The sequence below is a fragment of the Citrus sinensis genome, chromosome 6 (assembly GCF_022201045.2).
Source record: "Citrus sinensis cultivar Valencia sweet orange chromosome 6, DVS_A1.0, whole genome shotgun sequence".
NCBI classification, from domain to species: domain Eukaryota; kingdom Viridiplantae; phylum Streptophyta; class Magnoliopsida; order Sapindales; family Rutaceae; genus Citrus; species Citrus sinensis.
Genome location: NC_068561.1, coordinates 24,009,554 through 24,032,677, shown reverse-complemented (window position 1 = coordinate 24,032,677; position 23,124 = coordinate 24,009,554). Strand labels below are relative to the sequence as shown.

At 36.7% G+C, this 23,124-nt stretch overlaps 3 protein-coding genes across 10 annotated transcripts; 2 read left to right on the top strand and 1 right to left on the bottom strand.

The window, feature by feature from the left end:
- The first annotated feature begins 15 nt into the window (after nt 1-15).
- LOC102626617 (uncharacterized) lies at nt 16-5,959 on the top strand. 3 transcript variants are annotated; one of them, XM_006482245.4, is made up of 9 exons: nt 16-173; nt 833-1,274; nt 1,430-1,511; nt 1,671-1,746; nt 2,896-2,976; nt 3,778-3,914; nt 4,229-4,481; nt 4,978-5,041; nt 5,157-5,959. In XM_006482245.4, exons 2-9 carry the CDS (start codon nt 893-895, stop codon nt 5,741-5,743), a joined length of 1,662 nt encoding a protein of 553 aa, XP_006482308.1. In that variant the 5' UTR covers nt 16-173; nt 833-892; the 3' UTR covers nt 5,744-5,959. The 3 variants fall into 3 exon arrangements, with proteins under 3 accessions (XP_006482308.1, XP_024955789.1, XP_024955788.2); XM_025100021.2 differs by lacking the exon at nt 16-173 and having other exon boundaries at nt 1,135-1,314; XM_025100020.2 differs by lacking the exons at nt 16-173; nt 833-1,274 and having other exon boundaries at nt 1,423-1,511.
- Nucleotides 5,960-6,542: 583 nt separating this feature from the next.
- On the top strand, nt 6,543-14,787 carry LOC102625743 (histone acetyltransferase HAC12). Of its 6 annotated transcripts, XM_052443119.1 has the most exons (14): nt 6,737-7,408; nt 7,965-8,174; nt 8,291-8,382; nt 8,503-9,795; nt 10,292-10,591; nt 10,680-10,958; nt 11,382-11,510; nt 11,644-11,844; nt 11,945-12,087; nt 12,209-12,509; nt 12,779-12,918; nt 13,386-13,464; nt 13,578-14,248; nt 14,355-14,787. In XM_052443119.1, exons 1-14 carry the CDS (start codon nt 7,381-7,383, stop codon nt 14,470-14,472), a joined length of 3,984 nt encoding a protein of 1,327 aa, XP_052299079.1. In that variant the 5' UTR covers nt 6,737-7,380; the 3' UTR covers nt 14,473-14,787. The 6 variants fall into 6 exon arrangements, with proteins under 6 accessions (XP_052299077.1, XP_052299079.1, XP_024955782.1 ...); XM_052443117.1 differs by lacking the exon at nt 6,737-7,408 and adding an exon at nt 6,543-6,691 and having other exon boundaries at nt 8,291-9,795; XM_025100014.2 differs by having other exon boundaries at nt 8,291-9,795.
- Nucleotides 14,788-16,220: 1,433 nt separating this feature from the next.
- Nucleotides 16,221-22,731, bottom strand: LOC102625465 (protein CROWDED NUCLEI 1). Its single transcript, XM_006482240.3, has 8 exons — nt 22,158-22,731; nt 21,138-21,347; nt 20,435-20,688; nt 20,037-20,307; nt 19,859-19,942; nt 17,499-19,579; nt 17,086-17,248; nt 16,221-16,845 (listed from the first exon to the last, which is right to left on the bottom strand). The coding sequence occupies exons 1-8, from the start codon at nt 22,377-22,379 to the stop codon at nt 16,603-16,605; spliced, it is 3,528 nt and encodes a 1,175-aa protein (XP_006482303.1). The 5' UTR covers nt 22,380-22,731; the 3' UTR covers nt 16,221-16,602.
- Nucleotides 22,732-23,124: the final 393 nt, after the last annotated feature.

Sequence of the window (23,124 nt, the reverse complement as noted above, 5' to 3'; positions counted from 1 at the left end):
ATAAAATGACCAAAAACGACATGTCGTCTCAAAAGTCGTTATAGGTCAATGAGTCTACCCTATTCCGCGACACAGTCAATCGCCGCCTCTCTAAAAGAAGATAAAACGTTGAAAGCCCGAGGAGGAAGAGAACTAAAAAGGAGAGATCTAATAATCATCAACGAATAATAAAGGTGAAAACCTCTAATCAAAACCCTAATTTCAGTTTTCAGTTTTCAGTTTTCTGTTTTCTGTTTGTGCTGAGAAAATTTCTTGTGTATAATTTTCTTCCCTGTGTTGGTTAAAGATCGCAAATTTAAGTTTAATTTAGTGGAAGTTCCATTTCTCGGCAATCAAGCTAAAATTCAACTCCATATATATATGTTGTACACACATCGTCATTTTTGTTGATCAGAACCCTAATTTCCTTTGCTTATTGTAAAATTAGTAGAAAAGGTTTTTCAACTTCTAACAGTTTTGGTTCAAGCCAAAATCTTGATTGCGAGTAATGTATTTTTAATAGTGTATGTAGATGAAGCTATATTTAAGACTGAGTCATTGGAATTGTGGTGCTACTCGGAGAGAAAATTGTATTTGATAGAAGCTTGAAGTAGTTGATGTACTCTGGTTTTGATTTTATGGCGTTCATCTTGTACTTCATGTTCTTATTAACAGCTGTTTTAACAAATATTTTTTGGATTTTGCCTTAAATGTTGGTATATTGTTAATTAAAATTATGTTTTCGTTGTTTTCTTGTTCTGATATACTTCTTGTTGTAGTTCCCTTATGGTGTTTTTGGTGGCGATATTTTTTGTGGTTTTCTGGTCCACTAAGAGTGGTTCATCTCATGCAGGGAATCTGGGCTGTTGATCAGGGGTCCTCATACATTGGATATTTGCCTTTCTGTTTATATATGGAAGCTGAGGATGTTATTGACCTCCTAGCTTCTAGCCCTTCTGGCTGTGAAGAGGAGAACAATGAAATGCCAGGTCGTGATGGTGAGCCTGGAAAATCTGATTTTCAACCTAATGATTCTGAGAAGAAAGAAGATGATTCAAATGGTGAGAGCATGGAGCTTAATGAACTCAATGTTGAGATTGAAGATGGTCAGTTAATAGAGGAAGGAGAAGTGGGGAAGGATGTTGTTGATGATTCGAATGTAAATGTTGAGGGGACTACAACTGTTGAATTGGCTGAAACCATTGTGGAATCAGACTCCAGGATACATGTTCAAAATGGTTGCCTTGAAGTTGGAAACCGTAGTCCCAACCATAACCGCATGAAGGATGTCAGCTGTATCCTGTTTTAACATTTGATATCCTAACCTTGTTTCTTGTATGTTTCTCTAACTCTGTGTGCACTAATCTTTTCTGGATACTAATGCAAATGGACTTTGATTTAGCATTTAAATAAATGCTCCTAATTTTGTTTTCCATAATCAAAATGGCAGCTACATCCGGTGTTAAGAGAGCCCGGATGACACTTGATGAAGAACAACCTTCGGTGCATGTAATTTATAATTCCTTAACGAGGTTAGGATTGGGAGTGTTTATTGCTACCAAAAAAAGGAAAAAAGAATTGTATTTGTGTTCTTTCCTATAAGTTGTGACTAAGAGTATATCTAGCTCCTCTTTTAGATCATTTTATTTATTCAATCACTAAATACTTGGTAATTTTTTGCCCTTTTCTAGAGCTAGTAAGCAGAAACTTGAGGAATTATTACAGCAGTGGTCAGAATGGCAAGCTCAATTTGGTTCATCATCAAATGTAAGTACTGCTGGTGGAAGTTGGTTTTTGATTTTTTATTTCTAAGCCATCCCAGTTCTCTCCTCTTACCAATTTAAAGGCTGCATTATTTAAAATGAGGCAGATAAACATCTTTTCATGTCTTATTTCTTTTTCACTAAAATGAACTGAAGTGGCTTGTGTTAGTTAGCATGAATTACGTATCAGCTATAGATATACACTTTCCCTATCAATTTATGTGTGAACCGTAGTGAATATGTAATTATTTAGACAATATCTTTCTCTCTGATCTAGGATCCCATATTGGAGAAGTTGATAAGTTGGGACATACTGTAGTTCTTGTTTGCATATAAAGTCACACTTGCATGGACTAGGTTTACTCACCCAGTGCAATAATTTTGATTATTCTTAGAGATTTAACCTATCAATCATATGAAAGTAGCTTTGGAGTTTTTGTTGCTAGATATGAGTAATGATTAGGTTTGATCTAAGTAGTTGAGCGTCTTAGAAAGATGAATGAAGTGCTTCTAGTTGATTTGTCTTTCGAGATGGGAACAAAATCTGTTAATCAAATGGCTGCATAGGTAATGACGAACCGTTGCTTGATCCTTTATAATTGTTCTTCTCACTGTTGGTCTTTCTCCCGTAGCTAGAAGCCGTACATACACACTCTCATATTCTTGTATTAATCTTTTCTACTTTTACTAGGATTACCATAAAAATTGTCAATGGCAATACCTCCTAAGTTTGAAAATTATTTATTAGCCCTGACAGCAGATCTGATGATGTATTCAAAACATCATAGAACCTTAAAGATAGAAAAGAACTAACATAAGTCTGGTTGGAGGAGACAACGAATTGTGCTGAGATGATGTGGAGTACCTATTCTTCTCTCAAGTATGGGAGGCAGCACATTATCCATTCATTATATAAAACATCCTAATTGTTGGCTCAACTTTACCTGATGTTCAAAGTCGAATCTTTCCTGATTATTGGCTCAATTCCTCAACCTTATCTGATGTTCAAAGTCATATTTTGCATTTGTACTTTAGCTTTGTTTCTTCATACCAACAGTGGGCTTATACGTTGCTGTCTCTGCAATTCTGTTCTGTTATGCTTTTCTGAGCCTTGACCTGAGCTTGGTTTGCATTCTTGCTCCAATTCTTATAGGATCCAAATGAAGGCATTGAATTTGGTGAGCAGACTTTCTTTCCAGCTATACGTGTTGGCAAGGCGAAGGGCCCTGCAGTGGTAAGTGCCACATTTATGTTTTTACATTCATTGACACATTTAATATGTAGGCCAAGCATTAACCTTGTACGTATATTAACATATATTATCTTTAATGGTCAACACTTGTTTTGTTAAGTTTTTTCCTCAAATTTATGGATTATAAGCTGATTGTAATGAACTTTTGTTGTTGCAAATGATCTTCCCCGATTTCAAAAGTATTTTATTAATTTGTTTTCTTCAAATGATTATATGGCTTTTTAAAGAATCAATTGCAGAATATTTATTTTAAAAAATGTACAAGCATGAAATAATGCCATTTTTTATTGGACTTATAAATACTTTAAAATTCTAATTTTCATGAATCAGATTCAGAAGGCTATTATAGAAGATTGAATTACAAGATGATAAAGTGCAAGGATGCATGAGTAAAAGATGGGCTTGTATGAAATTCACTTAGAGAATACAAAATGTTTAATCAGCTGATAGAATTACTAGTACGCTGCATTGTAAAAAAGTATTCAGAAAGGGTACTCTTATTTCATATCTTTTTTAGGCTAGTGACAGAATAACTGCTTTGAATCTGACACATGTCACATACATGGCTCCCTGAGAAGAGATCCCCAACTGCTTTACTCTTGCTTTATGGTGGGGACTGGATTGTGGTGATTAATACATTAATGAAACATTTCTTTCAATTTTGCTTGTATCTTTTCTGTCAAACTTATACTCTGGACAAAAGCAAATAAAATGTTGTACTTGAGCTTCATTGCTTTCTGTTTTACATAGAAATCTTCCACTGAACTATTCTTTTATGTGTAGTCTTTTTGGATAGACAACCAAACAAGGAATCAGCAGAATAAGAATTTCATTCCTTCGGATAGCCACAGCACACCTCTTTATGATCGTGGATATGCATTGGGTTTGACATCAGGGGATGGTTCAAGTAATTTGGAGGGGTAAATGTTCTTTATATTTGTATTTCCTAGGATGATGCTTTTCATTTATCCGAAACTATATATATAGACACACAAACACCCATACATATACATATATACATATACATACACACATACAAACACACACACGCACACACACACATTTGATGGCATAAGTTGAAAACTTCAAATTTATTAAAGGCATAATTTATAGCTTCAACTTTGTTACCTAGTTTGAGGATCTTAAAAAAAATATCAAATAGTTCTTTTTGGTGGTTTTGATAGTCTGCATCTCTTATTTGATATTTCTAAGCAATTTTTCCTGTACTTTGCAGAGGCTTGGAGATAATAGATGATGCTAGTCGTTGTTTCAATTGTGGTTCTTATAGTCATTCTTTAAAGGAATGTCCGAAGCCTCGTGACAAAGATGCTGTTAATAATGCCCGAAAGCAGCACAAGTCCAAACGTAATCAGAATTCTGCTTCTCGCAATCCAATGCGATATTATCAGAACTCTGCTGGCGGAAAGTACGATGGTTTAAGGCCTGGTGCACTTGATGCTGAAACACGGCAACTTTTAGGTCTTGGGGTATGTGGTTTCTTTATTTCCTCTGCTTATCAATTCTTCGTGAACACATTTTAGCGTGCCTTTGCCTATTACCATTATTAGGCGAGTACAAATAAATGCCCTTATGTGCACTAATATATATTGACATTTCACACTTTTCTTCAAGTCTGATGATGAGTGCATTGTGCATTGCATATTACATGCTTGCACTTCCCTTCACGGTTATCACTGCTCAAAGTAGTTCTATGGTTAAACTTCTAACAATGTCATCTATTTGTTGAGATTGTTTGAACCTTTTCAAATTGTTGATCTTCCTCCAATTAATGGCAACTTGTGATGCAAGTGATTGTGTGTTCAAGTTCAAGTTATTTCTCTTCTTTTCCTCTCATGTACTAGTGGCAGATGACCACTATCGACTTTTTTTATTCGTAAGAGACACAATTTTTTTTAACAAAATAAAACTTCTTTTATGACATAATAAAAGTGGTCACAATTTGTCTTATTTGTTGTTGTACAGGAGCTTGATCCACCGCCTTGGCTTCACAGAATGAGAGAACTTGGGTATCCACCTGGGTATCTTGGTCAGTGAAAGCGTGCTTATACATGTTATCAACCTATCATATAGATTGTGAAATGCTTGTCCCATATTTTCATTTAAATTCATTAAACTCATAATTCTTATATTAATGTATGTAGACTCAGAAGACGATGATCAACCATCAGGGATTACTATATACGCTGATCGGGAAATCAAGGAAGGTCAAGAAGATGGGGAAATAATTGAAACAGGCCGTCCCGCATCAAAGAGGAAAATGACCGCTGAATTTCCCGGAATAAATGCACCAATCCCAGAAAATGCGGATGAGAGACTTTGGGCAGCTAGGCCTTCTAGTTCTGATTCATCGAGGGATCGGTCACACCACAGATTGAACCACCATTCAGAATCAATTAGCAGAGGGCGTTACCATGAACAAAGATGGTCTAGGGATTACAGAGATGATGGTCCTCCTGGTGTCGACCCAGTTTCTAGTTATCCTCCAAGGTATGGTGGTTATGATTATTACAGTTCTCACAGTAGAAGCCCTACCCGTGGGAGGTCATACTCCGACAGAGATAGGGATGATTATGCCAGTCATGGTTCTTATAGTTCACCATACTCCAATAGACATACATCGCCACCAGATTATGATCTAGATAGATACCGAGATGACTATAGCCGCGAATATTTGTCTCGTAGTATGGATGAGTATGACAGGTTTCGCCCTCGTGGTAGGTGGTGGTAAACAGAGTTGGACATCATTGTAGCAGTAACTTGTAGAAAAACCTTACCCAGTTTTACTGACAGATCTTCTTCTGAGATTTTGTTTCCCTGTCTAGCAAGGGGATACTTGTATTAAGGCAGTAGACTAGTTGGATGATGTCCATTTGTAAGATTTATTCTGAATGACATTTAGATTTAAAAGCTGTCAATATTCTCTAATGCATTCGCAATTTCGTTCTGCTTGTTCTTTTAAATTCTGTTATTGCTTTTGCTCATATCAATCCTATGCAGCTCTGCATCCAAAAAAAAAAAAAAAAAGGGAATGACTTGCATAGAAATTTTGGCTGATGTTAATGTCTGAAAGCCATGAAATTTGTATAAACCTTTTGAGAATAATACGGTCGTTATGCGTGACTAATGATTTCAGTACTGGTAAGCGAGTGACGCCATGACGTGGGATTATATGATGACCCAACCACGAGGTGCCACGGGATCGTGTTGCATCGCTCACCCACTCATTTGAAAGTTAATCAGCCCACTTGTTTAATTTTTTTTTGTTATCGATTTAAGTAATAGTATTGATATCAAATCTGTCGGCACGGTCTATCAACCAAAAAAAAAAAAAAATTGTCTAAAAATTAACTCGTTAATCAAAAGGTTGATCGAATCTGACACTTTGATTTAACATGCGCCACGCGTGACTGCGGGAGACTGAATCAGAATTCAGACGCAATAAAGGGTTGTATAATTAATTAATCAATTAATTATTGAAGGGTATTTTTGTATTTTCATTTATCAGTTTACGACACGGAAACCGATCTTTTTATGATTTAACTCTACTTATTATATCTTACATGTAATCTCGTGGTCATAGGTTGGTTGGTAGTAAAATAAAACAAAATTGAAAAATAAAGCATAGCTGGCCCACCATGGTTCTCGAAAATCAAGGAGAGAGAAACGGCTTAAACAGGTCTCTCTCTCTTTCTCCCTCTCTCTCTCTTTCCTTTTAGGGTTTCGTAATGTATGCTTTTAACTTTACTGTTTAGTTTTATTCTTGTTTAACGGTAACAAAATCAAGCAAAGAATTTTTTTTTTTTTTCTAAAAGAAAGAAAATATTTATTCACTGCGATTATCTGATCTTCTCATCTGAAATTGACGTTGTCGCTGGAATTAAGAGCTAAAAGCTTTACTTAGGTTCTTTTAGGGTTAGGGTTTCTGAGTCTTGACATGAAAGGCGTCGTTCTCAGTTTAGGGGTTTTGAAGTTATGAAGCAAAAGCGACGTGGTAGTGGTGTTGTTTTGTTTCTTCATACCCAAATTTTAAGAATTGGTTTAGGGTTCTGGAAAAAAAAGTTTGGGAAAAAATAAAAACGGTGGCGTTTTTGTTTGGGAAATTTTAAATTTGCCCAACCCAACTACATATAAACCAATGTACCAAAAGCGATAGAGAACTGACATAAATATATTATTGTGGTTTTTTTTTTAAAAAAAAAGAAGAAGTCATAACTCATCAAACACAAATGATTCTTAAGTTTACATTTTGCTTCCAAGAAGCTCATAGCTGGACAGTCCTGTTCTATTCGATCTCCAAGTGATTGATTCAGACTGATAGAAAGATTTTATGAGAGTAGATGTTCCGTTCTGTAACATGACATCCAAATGATAGCTTTAGAATATTTAAAGCATGGTTATGTTCATATCTGTCACCCAAGCATTGATATCTTGGTTTTATGTTCGTTTGCTTGTGCGCACTTACAGACGTATGCTCAGCGTACAACGCTCTGCTAATTATGAAAAAAATGGCTTCTAGGATTATAAAGTTGGGCTTTTTACGATCATGTAGAATGAGGCAAACCAAACCTGGAGGAAACTAATTAAATCAAACAGATAATGTACAATGTACTGGCAACAAAATCTTTATTAAGATAACAGAATAAAGTGGTCTCACCTTGTGTCTAACTGGGTATACAAGTCCCTGTCATGGTCTCCGTTAATAAATGAATATAGTAATCCACGTAGAACAGCAAAATGCACACAGATTGATATCTTTCGTTGGGAAATCTATCCATAATTTTCAGGTATTCTCGCTTGGTTGGGATAATTCATTTTACTGCACTGTAAAAAAAAATGTATTTTTTTAAGATACAAGTGAAAAAGTCCTACGATATGAATTATTATCTGAATGATTTTGGGATATTATTTATACTATTTTGCTGAATTTTTATTCCTCAATTGTTCTTCAGGTGAAATATATGAACCAGGATTGAATTGTTGTTTGCAAACCTTGATCCAAAATAAAATGGATGATGTATGCCCCATCCAACAAGTTGCCTATCATGCTACTTCTTCATCACTGCCGTGCCATATGTCAATGTCAACCTTGGATTTCAGACGTGATTCATACTCTGACGGATTAGTCCCACCCTTTAGTCTCTTGAATGGAAGCACTGAAGGTGAGCAAGTTAGCGTTCCAACTGTAGATTGGTTGCACAATTCAGTTATTTGTACCATTTTGTTGCAAGGTTTTACATTTATCTCTAATAATTGTGTGTCCAATCTTCTTCTTTAGGACTAACTTTTGATGGATATCTATGTGGAGCTCCCAGTGTACTCACTGCTGTCAACAGGAAGAACATCCCTTCACCTATGGCCAAAAAGCAGGTTGGAAATATGATTCTATCTCCTGAACAGGATTCAACCATCACTTCATGTTCTAGTGAGGATGGCTTTTCCGATGCTGCAACTTTCAACAATGGACCTGTCTTTGATTCAACTTTGCAGATCCCACATTTTTTACAGATAATTCCTGAAGTCCCCAGTACTCTACCAAGCACAGACTTGGAGTATCAGTGGCCATATGTACAGTTTGATGAGCCATCTGATGGGAAAGCACAATTTTATTTCAATAAAAGGGATGTATCTTGCAGTCTGATAGCAGAACAAAATATGTGTATGCAGACTGCATCCCCTTCAGAACCATTGTATGTGTCTCCACTTGCTTCAGAGAGCAACGCACCCACTTCTAATCAAATGGGAGCTGCTAAATATGCAAAGCCAAGTAATCCATCATGTTTATATCTTGAAAATAGAATTTTACATGCTTATATCAACTACAAGAGTTCAATGGTGGCCAATGGAGGTAGTATAGTCTCTTTTGTGAACTATTTGCATTCAACAATATGTAATATTCACTGGTGTGGATGTGAACGTTTCTGCATACTTTTGTCCCACTTTGATGGCTGTCACTCTGCTGAGTGTCATATCTGTGGACCTGTTCGATATGCATCTGATGCTGCTAATCACCAGAAATTTGATATCATGAAAAGCAGTTTCAGTGATACAGATTGTGATTGGTCCAAATCTGGCAGTTCAAATTGCTTGTTCCCTTCTTCGAAACGTTTGAAGATGGAACATCCAATTTGCCCTTTTTCATCTGGGGTTGGAATTTCTAGTTTCGTGGATCCATTACAAGTTCAGTCATTTGATTTTGGAGCAGTTCCACCCTTGCAGCAGTTGCCTGAATCTCCTAAATCTATTAATTCTGAGGTCAGAGAGCTGGACATGGAACTACTTAGAAATCCTGCAAAAGATTCTACTATTTTTGAAGGGACTAGAAATAGCATTGTTGATCATTATTGCATGTTGAACTCCCAGAAAGTGTTTACTCCAGAGGAGTTTAATTTCGGTAGTAAGATGGAGGAGGACCTGAGTAGTGGTGGTGATATAGCGGATATATTCCTAGATTCTAACAGATTGTCTAACAGATTGAGGTCCAGTGTTGTGTCTGTTGATGAAGCGTGTGGTGCTGGTTGTAAAGAGGATGAGGTACTGGTCAGGGCAAAGCTGAATGAGACCAACCCAGAGATTAAAAGTGAATGTGTTGCAGTACCAGTCAGGACTGAGTCTGATCTGACCAAGCCTGGGACAAAAAATGAACTTATTGCACAAGAAGCTGATAATGGGCAACCATTAAAATTGAGGAATCCCAGGACAAATGGTGTTTCCCTAACTGATTTTTTCACAGCAGAACAATTAAGGGCGCATATATCAAATCTTAGGCAGTTGGTTAGCCAGGTTCGTACATCATTGTATACTCCCTTGCTAATATTTTTGTTTCTTTTTTTTTTTCCATTTTTATCTCATTGTTAGTACATGATGTCATTTGCGTGTTCTTTGTTTTATCCCCATTTTGAAAAACTTCTTTACTTGGGAAAATAAAGCAATGTTATCACCATTTACTGATCCAGCAACTTGTTTGCATGTGATTCCTGATTTCTGCTGGCCCTAAACCTTAAGCATCTAGATATCTACGAATTAAAAATTTAAATAATAAGTCCATTGCTTCTGCTTGAATTCTGTTATTTTTGCATAGTTACCTCCAAACCATTAATTTGTGCACTGTAAATATAGATACTTTTGCACTGAGCTGGCAGACTAGGTGGTAGTTACAATTTACAAACTTGTTGGCAAGTTTTTGTCTTTGATATTTTTATTTCAAACCTTTAATTGCTGCAAATATACTTTGTTTATAAACAAACACTTATATGCTTGAGCGTCTTCTTTGAAATAGAGTGCATTGAAGGAGGAAAAAGGAAATAAAACTACAAACACTCTCAGCGACAATTCTTGCCAGCTGTGTCAAGCAGAGAAGCTCTTATTGGCTCCAACACCAATATATTGTTCATATTGTGGTGCTGACATTAAGCGCTATGTCATATACTACAGCACACCTGAAGAAAATGGCATGCGGCATTGTTTCTGTAAGTCATGCTATAAACAATCTCGAGGTGGGAAAATTTCATTATATGGAATTTCCTTTTCCAAGGCAAAGATGTATAAGAGAAAGAATGATGAGGATATAGAAGAAGCGGTAAGCTGAGTTTTAATTCATATTTTTTCCTGCTATTTCTACAAAATAATGAAAAGATTCACTTCCTATGCCTGTTGTGTTCTTTCAGTGGGTTCTGTGTGATAAATGTCAAGGTTGGCAACACCAGATATGTGCTCTCTATAATAACAAAAGAGATACAGAAGGAAAAGCTGAATATATCTGTCCCAAATGCCGCTTAAAAGAAATAGAAACTGGGGACCATTTGCTCTTAGCAGAAAGCACATTTTTTGCTGCAAAAGATCTACCAAGCACCATGCTTAGTGACCACTTAGAGCAAAGACTCTTCACGCGTATCCAGGAGGAGAGAAAAATGAAAGCAAATGTTTCCGGAAAGAACCTTGATGAGGTAAGTTGCCAATTGCACCGAAGGATCTTTAACATGTTTGTGTTATATAGCAGCAATTTGTATTCTGCATATACATCATAAATTACTGAAAAATGGTTTTCAGGATAAATAAATACAAGCATAAAACCCTAAATGAAAAGATCATTGATGAATTCCACCGGTCAATGTCTGTGTCACAATCTGTATTCTAGAGGGGAAAAAAAAAAGAATTAAATTAACTTTCACCCACTAAGATCTAGGTTTTTGTTAGGAAATGCTATATTTTCGGTTTTTAGATGATGCTATTGTTCTTCCAGTAATTGCTTTCTTTAAGATGATTGTCTATTTTTCTTTTCCCTGTTTTCTTTCTCATTCTTTATTTTCCCTGTTTGCTCTATAATTTCATTATGCTGCTTAATTGATAATACATGATGCCATTACTAGGTTCCGACGGCAGAAGATCTCGTTGTTAGAGTTGTATTATCTGTTGACAAGAAGTTAAAAGTGAAGCAGCAATTTCTAGATATCTTTCATGAAGCTAATTATCCTACAGAGTTCCCGTACAGATTAAAGGTTAGATGAATTTTCAGTTAAGTGTTTTATGAGATAACATTTTGTGGTTTCTGTAATTTGCCTCTTATTGTGCTTTCATGTATATTTGTTATCTTGTTTCTGAGAAAACCTGCCTGCCCTTCTCCCATTTCAGGTGATTTTATTGTTTCAGAAGATTGAAGGGGTGGATGTATGCCTTTTCGGCATGTATGTCCAGGAGTTTGGTTCAGAATGCAGTCACCCAAATCAACGTTGTGTTTATATCTCATATCTTGATTCGGTGAAGTACTTTAGGCCTGAGACAGAAACTGCAGCTGGGAAAACTCTTCGTACCTTTGTTTACCATGAAATATTGGTATATTATGTAATTCTTATTATTCTACTTGTTTGACATCTTCCAACTTAATTTTATATCGTAAAATTGGAAGATTGATTGCTTATGTTTCTTTCATCAGATAGGATACCTTGAATACAGTAAAAAACGGGGTTTTGCAACCTGCTATATATGGGCCTGTCCCCCTGTAAAGGGAGAAGATTATATCTTATACTGCCATCCGGAGATGCAGAAAACTCCCAAGTCTGACAAGCTGCGACAGTGGTCTCTCTCTCTCTCTCTATATATATATATATACCCCATTGTTGTAATCATGTACCTGCATTCCTATAACTATTGATTTTCTCTCTGTGTATTTCTTGTTTAAGAACTTTTCTATGTGCAGGTATCGATCAATGCTAAGAAAAGCAGCTGAAGAAAAAATTGTTGTTGGTATCTCTAATTTATATGATCAATTTTTCATTCCAACTGGACAACATTCAAAAGTAACAGCAGCTCGTTTGCCGTATTTTGACGGTGACTATTGGTCTGGAGCCGCTGAAGGTGTGATCAAGAGCATTGAACAAGAAAGAGGAGATGACTTTCATAAGAAGTTAAAGAAACCAATGACAAAGAGAATGTTAAAGGCCATGGGACATGCAGATCCTTCTAGCAATGCTGCTAAAGATATTCTATTTATGCAAAAAGTAATTTCTCTTCTCAACTTCACCTTTTTGAATGTTATAATCACTAGATGCCATAATTCTTATCGTTTGGATGTGCTGCTTTGCCTCGAATGATGACTAAATAGCCAATAGGAATTAGTGAGCATGCAAATTAAGGTCTATATGGGGTCAAACCAATTATCTGGACATTTTCAGCCAGCGGTAGTGCAATGGCTAAGAGTTATTGAATTATTTCAACGTGGTTTTGACCGAATTAATCTTGCTTTTTTTGTTTTGGTTGCTTTCTATAGCTGGGACAAATCATCTTCCCTGTTAAGGAGGACTTCATCGTTGTCCACTTGCAATTTGTTTGCTCACACTGTCATGAAGTGATATTGTATAGGCACCGATGGTTTTGCAGTCAGTGCAAATATTTCCAGCTATGTGAAAGGTAATAATTCTTCCTCTTAAATTTTGTTTTCATACTCATGTCCACGTCTTTAATTGAACTGTTCTTTCTGCTTTTATACTTATGTCCATGCTTTTCTTCAGGTTCTCAATTCTGTTTAAGTTATCAAATCTAATCATCTTCAATTTATCACTGTTTCAGATTCTTGTATCCTCTTGAGAATGCAAAGCTAATGTGTGATACAATATTAATATAAATTGGAGGCTTTGTTTTCACTAGTAGATAACAGAGGCCCTGTGCAAAGAATTAAGTCACTTAAAGAGCCATGTTGCACAAATGTGTGCAAGGGCATAATTTTACAAAATTACTTTTCTTATGTTATTAGCTTTAACATGAAAAAACTATTTTAAGATTGATCCCGTTGTTGGCAAAATGTCTGTTCTTCCATGAATCTACGGTGCACAGGATGATCAAAGAACACAATTCTTATTCTTCCTTTCATGTTGCAGATGCCATGATGCTGAAAGAAACCTCAACGGTGAGGACATCCACACTTTAAATGGCAAAGAAAAGCATGCACTCAGTAAGGTGAATTCATATCTCAAATCTCAGTCATCCCTCTCTCTGTAATGGTCTGGCATTTTTAGCTTATCTTTTGTGCGCACGCGCGCATGCGTATATATATAATTTTTTTTTTTCAGGTTATGGTGGATGATGTGCCATGTCATACCAGGGATAAGGATGTTATTACGGATAATACTTTATTTGAAAATAGGAATGCTTTCTTGAGTTTTTGTCAGAAAAATTATTATCAGTTTGACACACTTCGCCGGGCTAAGTTTTCTTCGATGATGATCCTGCATCATCTACACAATTCAAGCATGCTCACAGCTGAGAGCATCTGCTGCCTTTGCCGCAAGGACACTGTAATAGACCAGTGCTGGCAGTGTGAGACCTGCCCGCAGTTTGAAGTTTGCACTGCATGCTATCAGGAAAAGGGCAATTCTTTGCATATCCATAAGTTGACCCAGCGTTCTTCTGCAGTTGATGGTGGGACTGAGAGTAGAGAGGCACAGACGAAAGCGTTGCAGGCAGGAAGAAACCCGGACACTTATATTCACTCACAAGTTAATTTAACACTGCAGAAAACACAACTGATGAATCTCCTACAACATGCCTCTCAATGTAGCTTAACCAAAAGCAAGGGCTGCTCTTACCCAAAATGCCTTCAAATGAAAACTTTGTTTTACCATGCACGCAGCTGTAATGTTCGAACCGCCGGGGGTTGTCAGCACTGTAGAAAGATATGGTTGCTGCTGACTATGCACTCAAGGCGCTGTAAAGAACTTGATTGCAGGGTACCACGTTGCAAGTACGTTAATACTTCTCTTTCAAGAAATTCTTCCAAACCTTGTGTCTGTTTAATAAGTTCGTCCAAAACATTAACTTGATTGTTAATTTTCATGTTAAATCTGCAGGGATTTGAAGCAGTGGAATGCTGAAGCCGTGGTGGGATGCTGGAAACGAGGGGATAGTCCCAATTGTAAAGATAGAGCAGGACTTGCCCAAAGCAGCAGCCATCGCAGGACTTGGTAAATTCATTAACAACAAAACCCAAAACAGACGGTCTGAAGCGCCCCAGTTTTAGTTATTATTCTTCTCTGGTGTAATTATCAAGGACTCCCCTGTGGTTTTGTTGTAGATTTCGAAATTCAACAATCTAGACTAGGCATGTTTGGATTTTTCCCATTTATTTTGTATATGAGTATAAATATATTCCAAATCTTAAGAAATGATGAAGGAAGAAGAAATACGGAATCAACGATTAAATTAAAATGTAAAGGCAGTGGATCACGATAGCACGTTCTATAAATCCATGTTTGTTTACTGAGAATTTTTAAGTTCGAGAATCATCGCGTCTCAATAATTGATCTAATGATTTTTCTGTAACTTGTTTCTAAAGGAAATGACCAAAAAAAATAAATAAATAATTGGTTTATATAGGAAGTATAACGAGAAATAAGTTTTCTAGTGAACCATAAATTTTGAAAACCAAATAAAGGGGATGCAATTGCTGGGCTTAGCAAACCCTCTTGAACCCGACCCGAAGCTACAGGGCAACGTCCCGGTCGTCGAGCTACCCCGCCTGAATCTCCCAGAAAGGTTATATATATATATATGGATTGATGTGAAACCTTTAGAGAGGCATTTCTGTGGCAAAATATGGATTTGGTTAAAAAAAAAAAAAAACTTAATTTTTTTTCCGGGACCTAGTTTAGGTCCAAAACTAAAGGGTATATAATGCACGGCTTTAGACGTATAAAGGGCGATTATGCAATTGTGTTGAATCTCATGCTACCCTATGTACCACGTAAATATTGGTGAAACTCGATTATAGGGGAAAATGGGAGTGAATTTGGAGGACTAAAAATAATTTTATGAATTTAAAAAAAAATAAAAAATATTTAAAAAAAAAAGTCAAAAAATTATGAGAACTTGTCGGATGATGTGAAACTCATTGGGAGGTCTTTTTTTGGTATAAATAGAATTTTGATTTTAAAAAAAAAAACACGAACTTTTTTATACCCAAACCAAAGGCTAGCACATGATTTTGGGCCTTTAAATGGTGATTTTGCAATGGTTTTGAAGTTCAAGCTAGTTTTCTTCCTTGTACATTGATATTAATGAAGTTAAACTGTAGGAATAAATAAGAGTTGATTTAGAAGTCTGAAATAATTTTATGAATTTTTGAAAGTCAAAAAATCCACAAAATTAAGAGAGCTTAGTTTTTTGAAAAGAATTTTTTTTTTTGTTTAAAGCTATTTTGGGCACAAGACTAAATGTTATAGCACACGATTTTGGACTTTTAAATAGAGATTTCGCAATGGTGCTAAATTTCATCCTAGATTTTTACATATGCATAGATATTAGTAAAACTAGACCAAAAAAAAAAAAAAAAAAAGTCTATTTGAAAACCAAAATTAATTTTTACGAATTCTCAAAAAAATTATTTGAAATTTTTTTTAAAAAAAAAAAAATCTGAAAAACACAGAGAATTTGTTAAATTCACGTGAAACTAAAAGGGCAAACCTGCCCAAATAAAGTTCAGTGGAAAACCCCAATCCGTTTTGCTCGGACTGAGAACCAAAGAGGAGTTTGTCAGGCCGGCATTGCGGCTTGGCCCAGTTCAAGTTCTTTTCCAGGCCGGTTCAAATCTCAGCCTTTCCTCAGGATCCGGTTTGGGACAAGCCCATGTCCGGAGGGGAAGCAGCTCCAAGGTCGGGACAAATCCGGACAACTGCCTTAAACGTCATTGGCTATAAGCAGTCAAGCGGACAAAGGACACAGAAAATGGCATTTTAAGAATAATATCAAACAATCATTGCCGTAGAACGTGAAATACAAACTCTAGGTACAAGCAAGTTCTGAGGTAATGAGGAAGCTACACCCCCGTCATAAACAAATAGCCACTGGTCATTGCCACATTAAAATCTATCTAGGACTGTACTAAAATGATTAAAACAGCACCACCAATATCCGAATTCTAAAGAAGAGAAGTAAGAGGGCAAACAAATTCCCAACCCCCTTATTCTCTAGATTAAAGACCTCGCGGTCATTACTACATTCAAATTGTTAATACACATTACTACACTTCTTTCAAAGAAATCCTAACAGCAAACCTAACAAATTTTATGCAATCAAAATGGTGAACAGAACTCAGCAACATTATGTTGTGAAGAAAGTCCAGATCTTCTTTCCTATTGAGGCTTCACCAGGATGTTCACACTCATCATCGCTATCACCACCATCGAACCCAGAAGCATCTTCTCCAGGGGATTCACTCCTGAACTCATCCGCATCACCATAATCTCCTGCTCCTTCCGGTGTTCCATTCACTTCTTCGCTCATTGTCAATGCCATATTCTCAACAAATTGTTTTGATGCATCCTTGTTGTCGACTGCTCCACACTATCACATAAAAGTGTAGGAAAAATTATATCAAATTCAGTTCAGAAAATCAAAGACCTTCGGCATTGTGCAATCATGTAAGACTCCAATGAACGATCTCAATAAAACCAAAAAAGCATCCAAAATCAAAATACTGACAATCATAAGTGAAACATTACTAGGCATTCCATAAGCCGTAAAGAACACACAAACCAATCTAACAATACCATTTCTTTAGTTTCACAGAGTTAGGGGCCTTACCCTCACTAATTGTGAGCTTCTGCCATTGTCGCTGAAGACACCCACTGAATTTGGGGGAGCAGCTTTGGAGTTGACAATTTCATCTTCTAAGGCTCCTCGAACACCTTCAGACACTTCTTCCTTTTCTTTGTTTGGTTCAGACACAGCTGCAGCAGGGGCTCCTCTGCAAACCATTTAACAGATAAATATTAGTTGCCCAGACACGCATACCAGCCAGTCAACTTAACTGTTGCATATGTATTCATGCACAGCGAGGTCATTCATGGAAGCAAGCCAAATGGAAAACAATAATGACAATGCTTGAAATTTATGTACAATAAGGGGTGCAAGGTTATAAGGCCCACAATTTTTTTTTTTTTGGGTTTTGGTGGGACACACTAGGTATGCAGCTGAGACAAAATTTGAAAACCTACGTTTTGGGTCGCCGGAGATTATATCGGGTTGGAACTGGTGTTTGCTCTGCTGGATCAACTTTTTGCCGTCTCTTCCTGGGCTGGCCCACCACAACACTCCCTGACTGTGCTTCACTATCATCAACATCGTGCTCACTTGTCGTTATTTGAGATGACTGAGCACGGTTCCGCTTTCGTGCATTTCTGGATGTTCCTTTATCATCTAGACTAGGTTCACCCCGACTTTCAGCAGCCTCTTGGACAGAATCATCAGCATTCCCATTTAAATTCTCACTCTCAGTTAATTCAAAACCTTCCCCAAGAATGGCCTTCGCATCTTGGACAACTGCCTTCACTGATCGTGTTCTACTGACTCTAGGCCTGCCTCTCTTCCGAGGCTGCCGACCATGATTCAAATCAGAAGGCTGGGAATTTTCCTGAACTTCTGGGGCCTTACCATTTAAGTTGTTCTGCCCATCAACCTGCTTATGTTGATCAGCTTCAACCTCCCTGGTGCTGGTCTCAGAATGGAACCTTTGAGCATCAAAAGAATCATTTACAATAGCAAAAGATAAGTCTGGCTCGTTAGTCTGACCTAACCTTCTAGATGATTCTTGTAACTTAGTTTGTCCTCCAGATGAAGGTGTCTCCTCAGTCAATTCACGAACAACAGTATTCTCATCCTTCTTACTAGGAGATAACTTGAATATCTTTGAAGTGCATTTACGGAGCCAAGATATAGTTCCAGCAGAAGCAGGAGATCCTGAAGCTAAAACATCTGGAGATATCTCACTATTTTTCTTCTCATTGACATAATCATTAGCCACCCGTGGAAGAGGAGGAACCTCTGATTTTACAATTTCCTGGACCAAATCGGAAAGCACAAACTCTGAAGTTATTTCAGCACAGTGCTCACACTTCTTCTGCTTCTCAACAAAGTTAAGGAAACGGTCTCTCTCCTTTACAATTTGCTCCCTCTGCTCCTTCAACATCTTGGTAAGGCCAACAAGCATATCAATATCTTTGCGAATTCCAACTTGTTCTCCTTCCAGATGCTTTCTATGAGAATCAACTTCTTGCTTTTCTTTCTCTAATTTAAGCCTTTCTAGCTTCATTTCTTCCATCTCTTTTCTTGCTATATCTCTCAGATAATTAATATTGCTTAATTCTCTCTCTTTTTCTTCCTCAAACAACCTCTCCTTTTCTTTCAAATCTTTTTCCAACTCTTCCTGTCTATTCAGCATATCAGATTCGAGTTTTCTTTTTTGAAGCTCAAAATCGTGAAGCAGCTGCCTTCTCTCACTTTCGGCTTTCTCCGTTATCATCGACTGCTCATGGTCCATGGTGGCCTTAAATGATTCTTTGGCCACTTCAAGAGCTTCCCACTCCCTTTTTATATGGTCCTCTGCCAGTTGTTTATCTCTTTTTATCCTTTCTTCCTCCGAGAGTTTTTCCTTTTCTAGTTTTTCTGTCTGTTCACTGATTTTCTTCAGTTCTTTTTCAACTTCAGCTCTTTTTTCATCCAATTGTTCCCACTCTTTCTCAAAGTTCTCTTTCTGCTGCTTTAAATCCTCAGCTTCCTTCAAAAGCATTTCTTCCTGAAGCCTGCATTTTCCTATTTGCTCTTTCAATTCTGATTGCAAGCGGAGATATTCAGCCCTTTCTTCTTCACTTATTCTCAGCTGATTCTTCTCTTCATAAATCTTCAACAACTGTTGTTCATTTGCATCCCTGATCTTCTCGAGTTCAGCCTTCTCAGTCAAGATATCTTCTTTATCAGCAAGCAGTTGTTTCTTCTCTGTCTCCAAGTTCTTCTCCTCAGATTTCATTGTCTTCTCCCTTCCATTCAGATCTTTCAATTTTGATTCCACATCCTTCTCTTTATCCTTACATTTCTCCAGTCTCTTTTCCAATGCCATCTCTCTTTTCGCAATTTTCTCCTCCTTGTGATTGATTTCAGCTTCCTTCTTTTCAACTTCAACCACCTTGCTCTTGAGATCATCATCGAAAGCTTTCCTCTTTTGCTCAATCTCTAAGTCAAATTCACGCTGTTTTGCATCTAAACTTGCTTTATGTTCATCGAGTAGCTTCTCAACTTCAACCTGCAAAATTCAATGGAAAGAATTTAAATGAACATCAAAAGAAAGTAAGCAAGAAAAAGCATAACTAATAATAATTCAAATCTAAATTCTATTGTATAGCGTGATTTAAACAATAAATCATTATTCTGGTTCTTGCACGCAAATAAATTTGTTACAATTAACATGGCTGCTACTCTACCAAGGGCAAAGAAAAGAGGAAATAAACTGGGTAAATATGCCTAGAAACCAGGCCCCCCCCCCCCCCCCCCCAAAAAAAAAAAATTCATCACAAAGGTATACCTTTTCTCTTGCATTAAGCTTTTCTTCCAATTGACGTAGTTCCTCCTCCTTCATCTCTAAGCTTTTCCTAGCAGCATCATATTCCTGCGTCCATTATGAAAAGCCCATATCATCATAACAATACTAATACATTCCAGATTTACAATAGCTCATCATAGAACAGCATGAAAACACTTGCCTTCTCTTTTGTAATAAGATTTGCTAGTCTTTTGTTGATATCATCTTCTTTCCTCATCAAACTTAAGTTGGTTGCATCAATTTTCTCTTGTGCCTCTTCAAGGTCCTTCTCTTTCTGCTTAAAAATCTTCTCTTTTTCATTTGCCTTTTCCTCTCTTTGGTTAACAATTCTTTGACCTTTGACTAGCCTCTCTTCTCCATCTTGTAATTTCCTTTCCCATTCTCGCAAGTCCTCCCTCTGCTGGGAGAAAGTGCCCTCATATGCTTCTCGCCTGAAAAAATATACCAAGTTCAAAAATTAAATGCAAAATGGCATTTAAACTACGTATACAAACAGACGATAAAAAGTGCAAATGCATTCAATATAGAAACAGTAAATGTCAGGAGACTTGAGCATACTCAGCAATGAAAGATGCACGCTCCATACGTAGAGCACTTTCTCGTGATTCCAACTCGTGTGACTTCCTCTCGATCTCAGAACTCTTTCTGTTTATCTCAGCTACCTTGGCATCAACAGAACGCAACTTTACCTCTACCTCTAAAGATTTCTCTTCAATGCTAGTGACCAAGGCATTTGCTTCAGCCAACTTCGAATCAGCTGTAAACTTTATCTCTGCATTTTCAGAACGCATCTCCCGCAAAGCCTTCTCCAACTGTAGCAACAACATTCTCCAAAAATTAAAACACACACACAGACAAAGTTATAATACTTTTTTTATATAGCATTCACACAAGACCTCAATCCCAACCTTTAAATGAAAAAAATATATACCAGGAAGTTCAAGTGCACAGAAGTCTTAAGGTTCACAGGTTCCAAGTGGCAGACAATTTTAAACTAACAAGTTACTACATATAGTATTCACCATCCCTTAGGTGAATTCCTATTCATAACAAGAGCAAGATAATCATCATCTTTGAGAACTTCATTTCTTACTTTTGAAAAAGAAAGGAGGCAAAATGGAGATACTTTAAAAGAGCTTACGCTCATTTTTGAATTACTTGTCCCCTTCAGCATAAAATTACAACAACAGATGAAAATACTAGAAAGAATTAAAAATCAAATATGGAAAATGGCAACCAAAACAGGGAAAGGTAATCTTACATCAAGCACACACTGCTTCTCAACACCCAAAGCCTTCCTCAAATTCTCCTCTCGTTTCTCAACATCAGTTATTGCAATTAAATGAGCTGCTTGTTCTCGTTTAAGAGCATCCTTTGCTTCAGCAAATGTCTGCTTGAGTTCTTCATACTTAGAAGACCACTCCTTTTTCTCAATCAAGAGAAGCCCCATATTGTATTGATATTCAAAAAGCTGAGGAAAAGGTTAGCAGATGAGAGTGAGAAACTGAAACTGAAACAGAAAAATACTAAGCACAACAACAAGACATAGATACGGCAATGCCTGCCCCCCAATTACAAAAGAAAAATATGCATACACAAACTAATAACTCTTAGCAAGTATGCAACTTGCCCATAAGCACAGGAATGCAGCAGAAATGACCTTATGCAACTTATAGACATCACTAAACCAAAAGTTTTTAAAATGTCAAAACACACTCCTAACTTCACAAAGCATTCCTTATACATCACTAACCTAAAGTCTATTAAAATTCAAAATGAATGGCTTATCAATTCACTTTATGAAGGAATCAAAAACACAAGAAGCCTACTAAGTTTTAGTAACATTACAACTCTACTTCATTCTTTCTGAGAAGTTTACATCTTCAACCATTGTCCCTGCTTTTTAAGCCCGCAAAACACCACCATGCTTAAATGTATTGCTGTTACATTGTCTTACAACAAGGGCAATGAAAGAATGTCTTTAAAACTGAAACACGATTAAACAATAAGTCAAAGAATTCCACCGTCCAAGTCAAAATCCCATCATATAATAAATTTCTAAGCCAATCACTTACCCAACGACTACACCAGAAACCCACATCGACAAGCCTCAAAAAAAAAAAAAACACTAAATAAATAAATAATCAGACACTAAACTTTATCCTAAGCTAATTAAAGCATCTAATCTACAGAAACCAATCACATAAAATTACTGAACAAAACGAGAACCAGTCAACATACTCAAAAAAGACAAATTTTCACTTATATACTTAAAACTAACCTCATTTTCAAGCTTTGAAACCTTTTCGGCCAAAGATTCCACATCATCAACTAGCCCGACACCGTTTTGCGGAGTCCTGGGTTCAGTAAAAGCAACAATACTCTTTCCCTTCCCAGTAAGTCCGTCAACCGTAGTCGGATTCGAAACCGACCCGGTTCCATTCTTCTCGCCTCTTGGCGTCAAAGACCAGCCCGACCAAGCCTTCCTCTGCGGTGTAAACATTTAGTTGAATTCCCGCAATTGCCACTCAACGTACTCGAATTTTACAGATCGTGAACTCATAAGAAACCTAACCCTCAGTTTTCATATGCTGTCACGGACTTGAACGAGAATTCCCAAATTGCTGGGTGAAGTGAAGTTTTCAAAGTTCGAGCAATACGAGGACAGAGTCTTTGTAACTCTATTGTTCTGTAATTATTTCTCTAAATTTGAAAACCCTAATTCGCGGACGTCAACGGAACTAATAAATTCCGGCGAGTAAGTGGATTTGAAATCCGATAACGTCTATAAACAGCTTTCTCTCACTAAGCAACTTTCTCTCTCTTTTTCAGCCCACACTTTTGTGTGCTTTGCGCGGATCATTCACGCTCCTTCCTTTTTTATTTCTGGGCCCCGATATCATTTCCCTTTTTAAATTACCCTCTTACCCTTGAATTTTTTAATTGTGTAACAAGTGAATGTCTTCACATTTTCCCATTTTTCCTAATTAAAAATTTTAATAAAGTTTTCAAATAGATCTTAATTTTTTTTTATAAATATCTAATTCTATTAAATAAATTTTTGAAGTTCATATCAAACTTTAAAAAGTACGCATAACTTCTAAAACTTGTTATTAAGTTAGCTCAGACAACCTAATTAATCAATTAATTTGTGACTTATAAATACTTTGAAAAAAATTATCTGCATTAGTAATTAATTACAAAAAAGATTTAAAATATTTAATTTTGAGGATAAATTTATAAAAAGA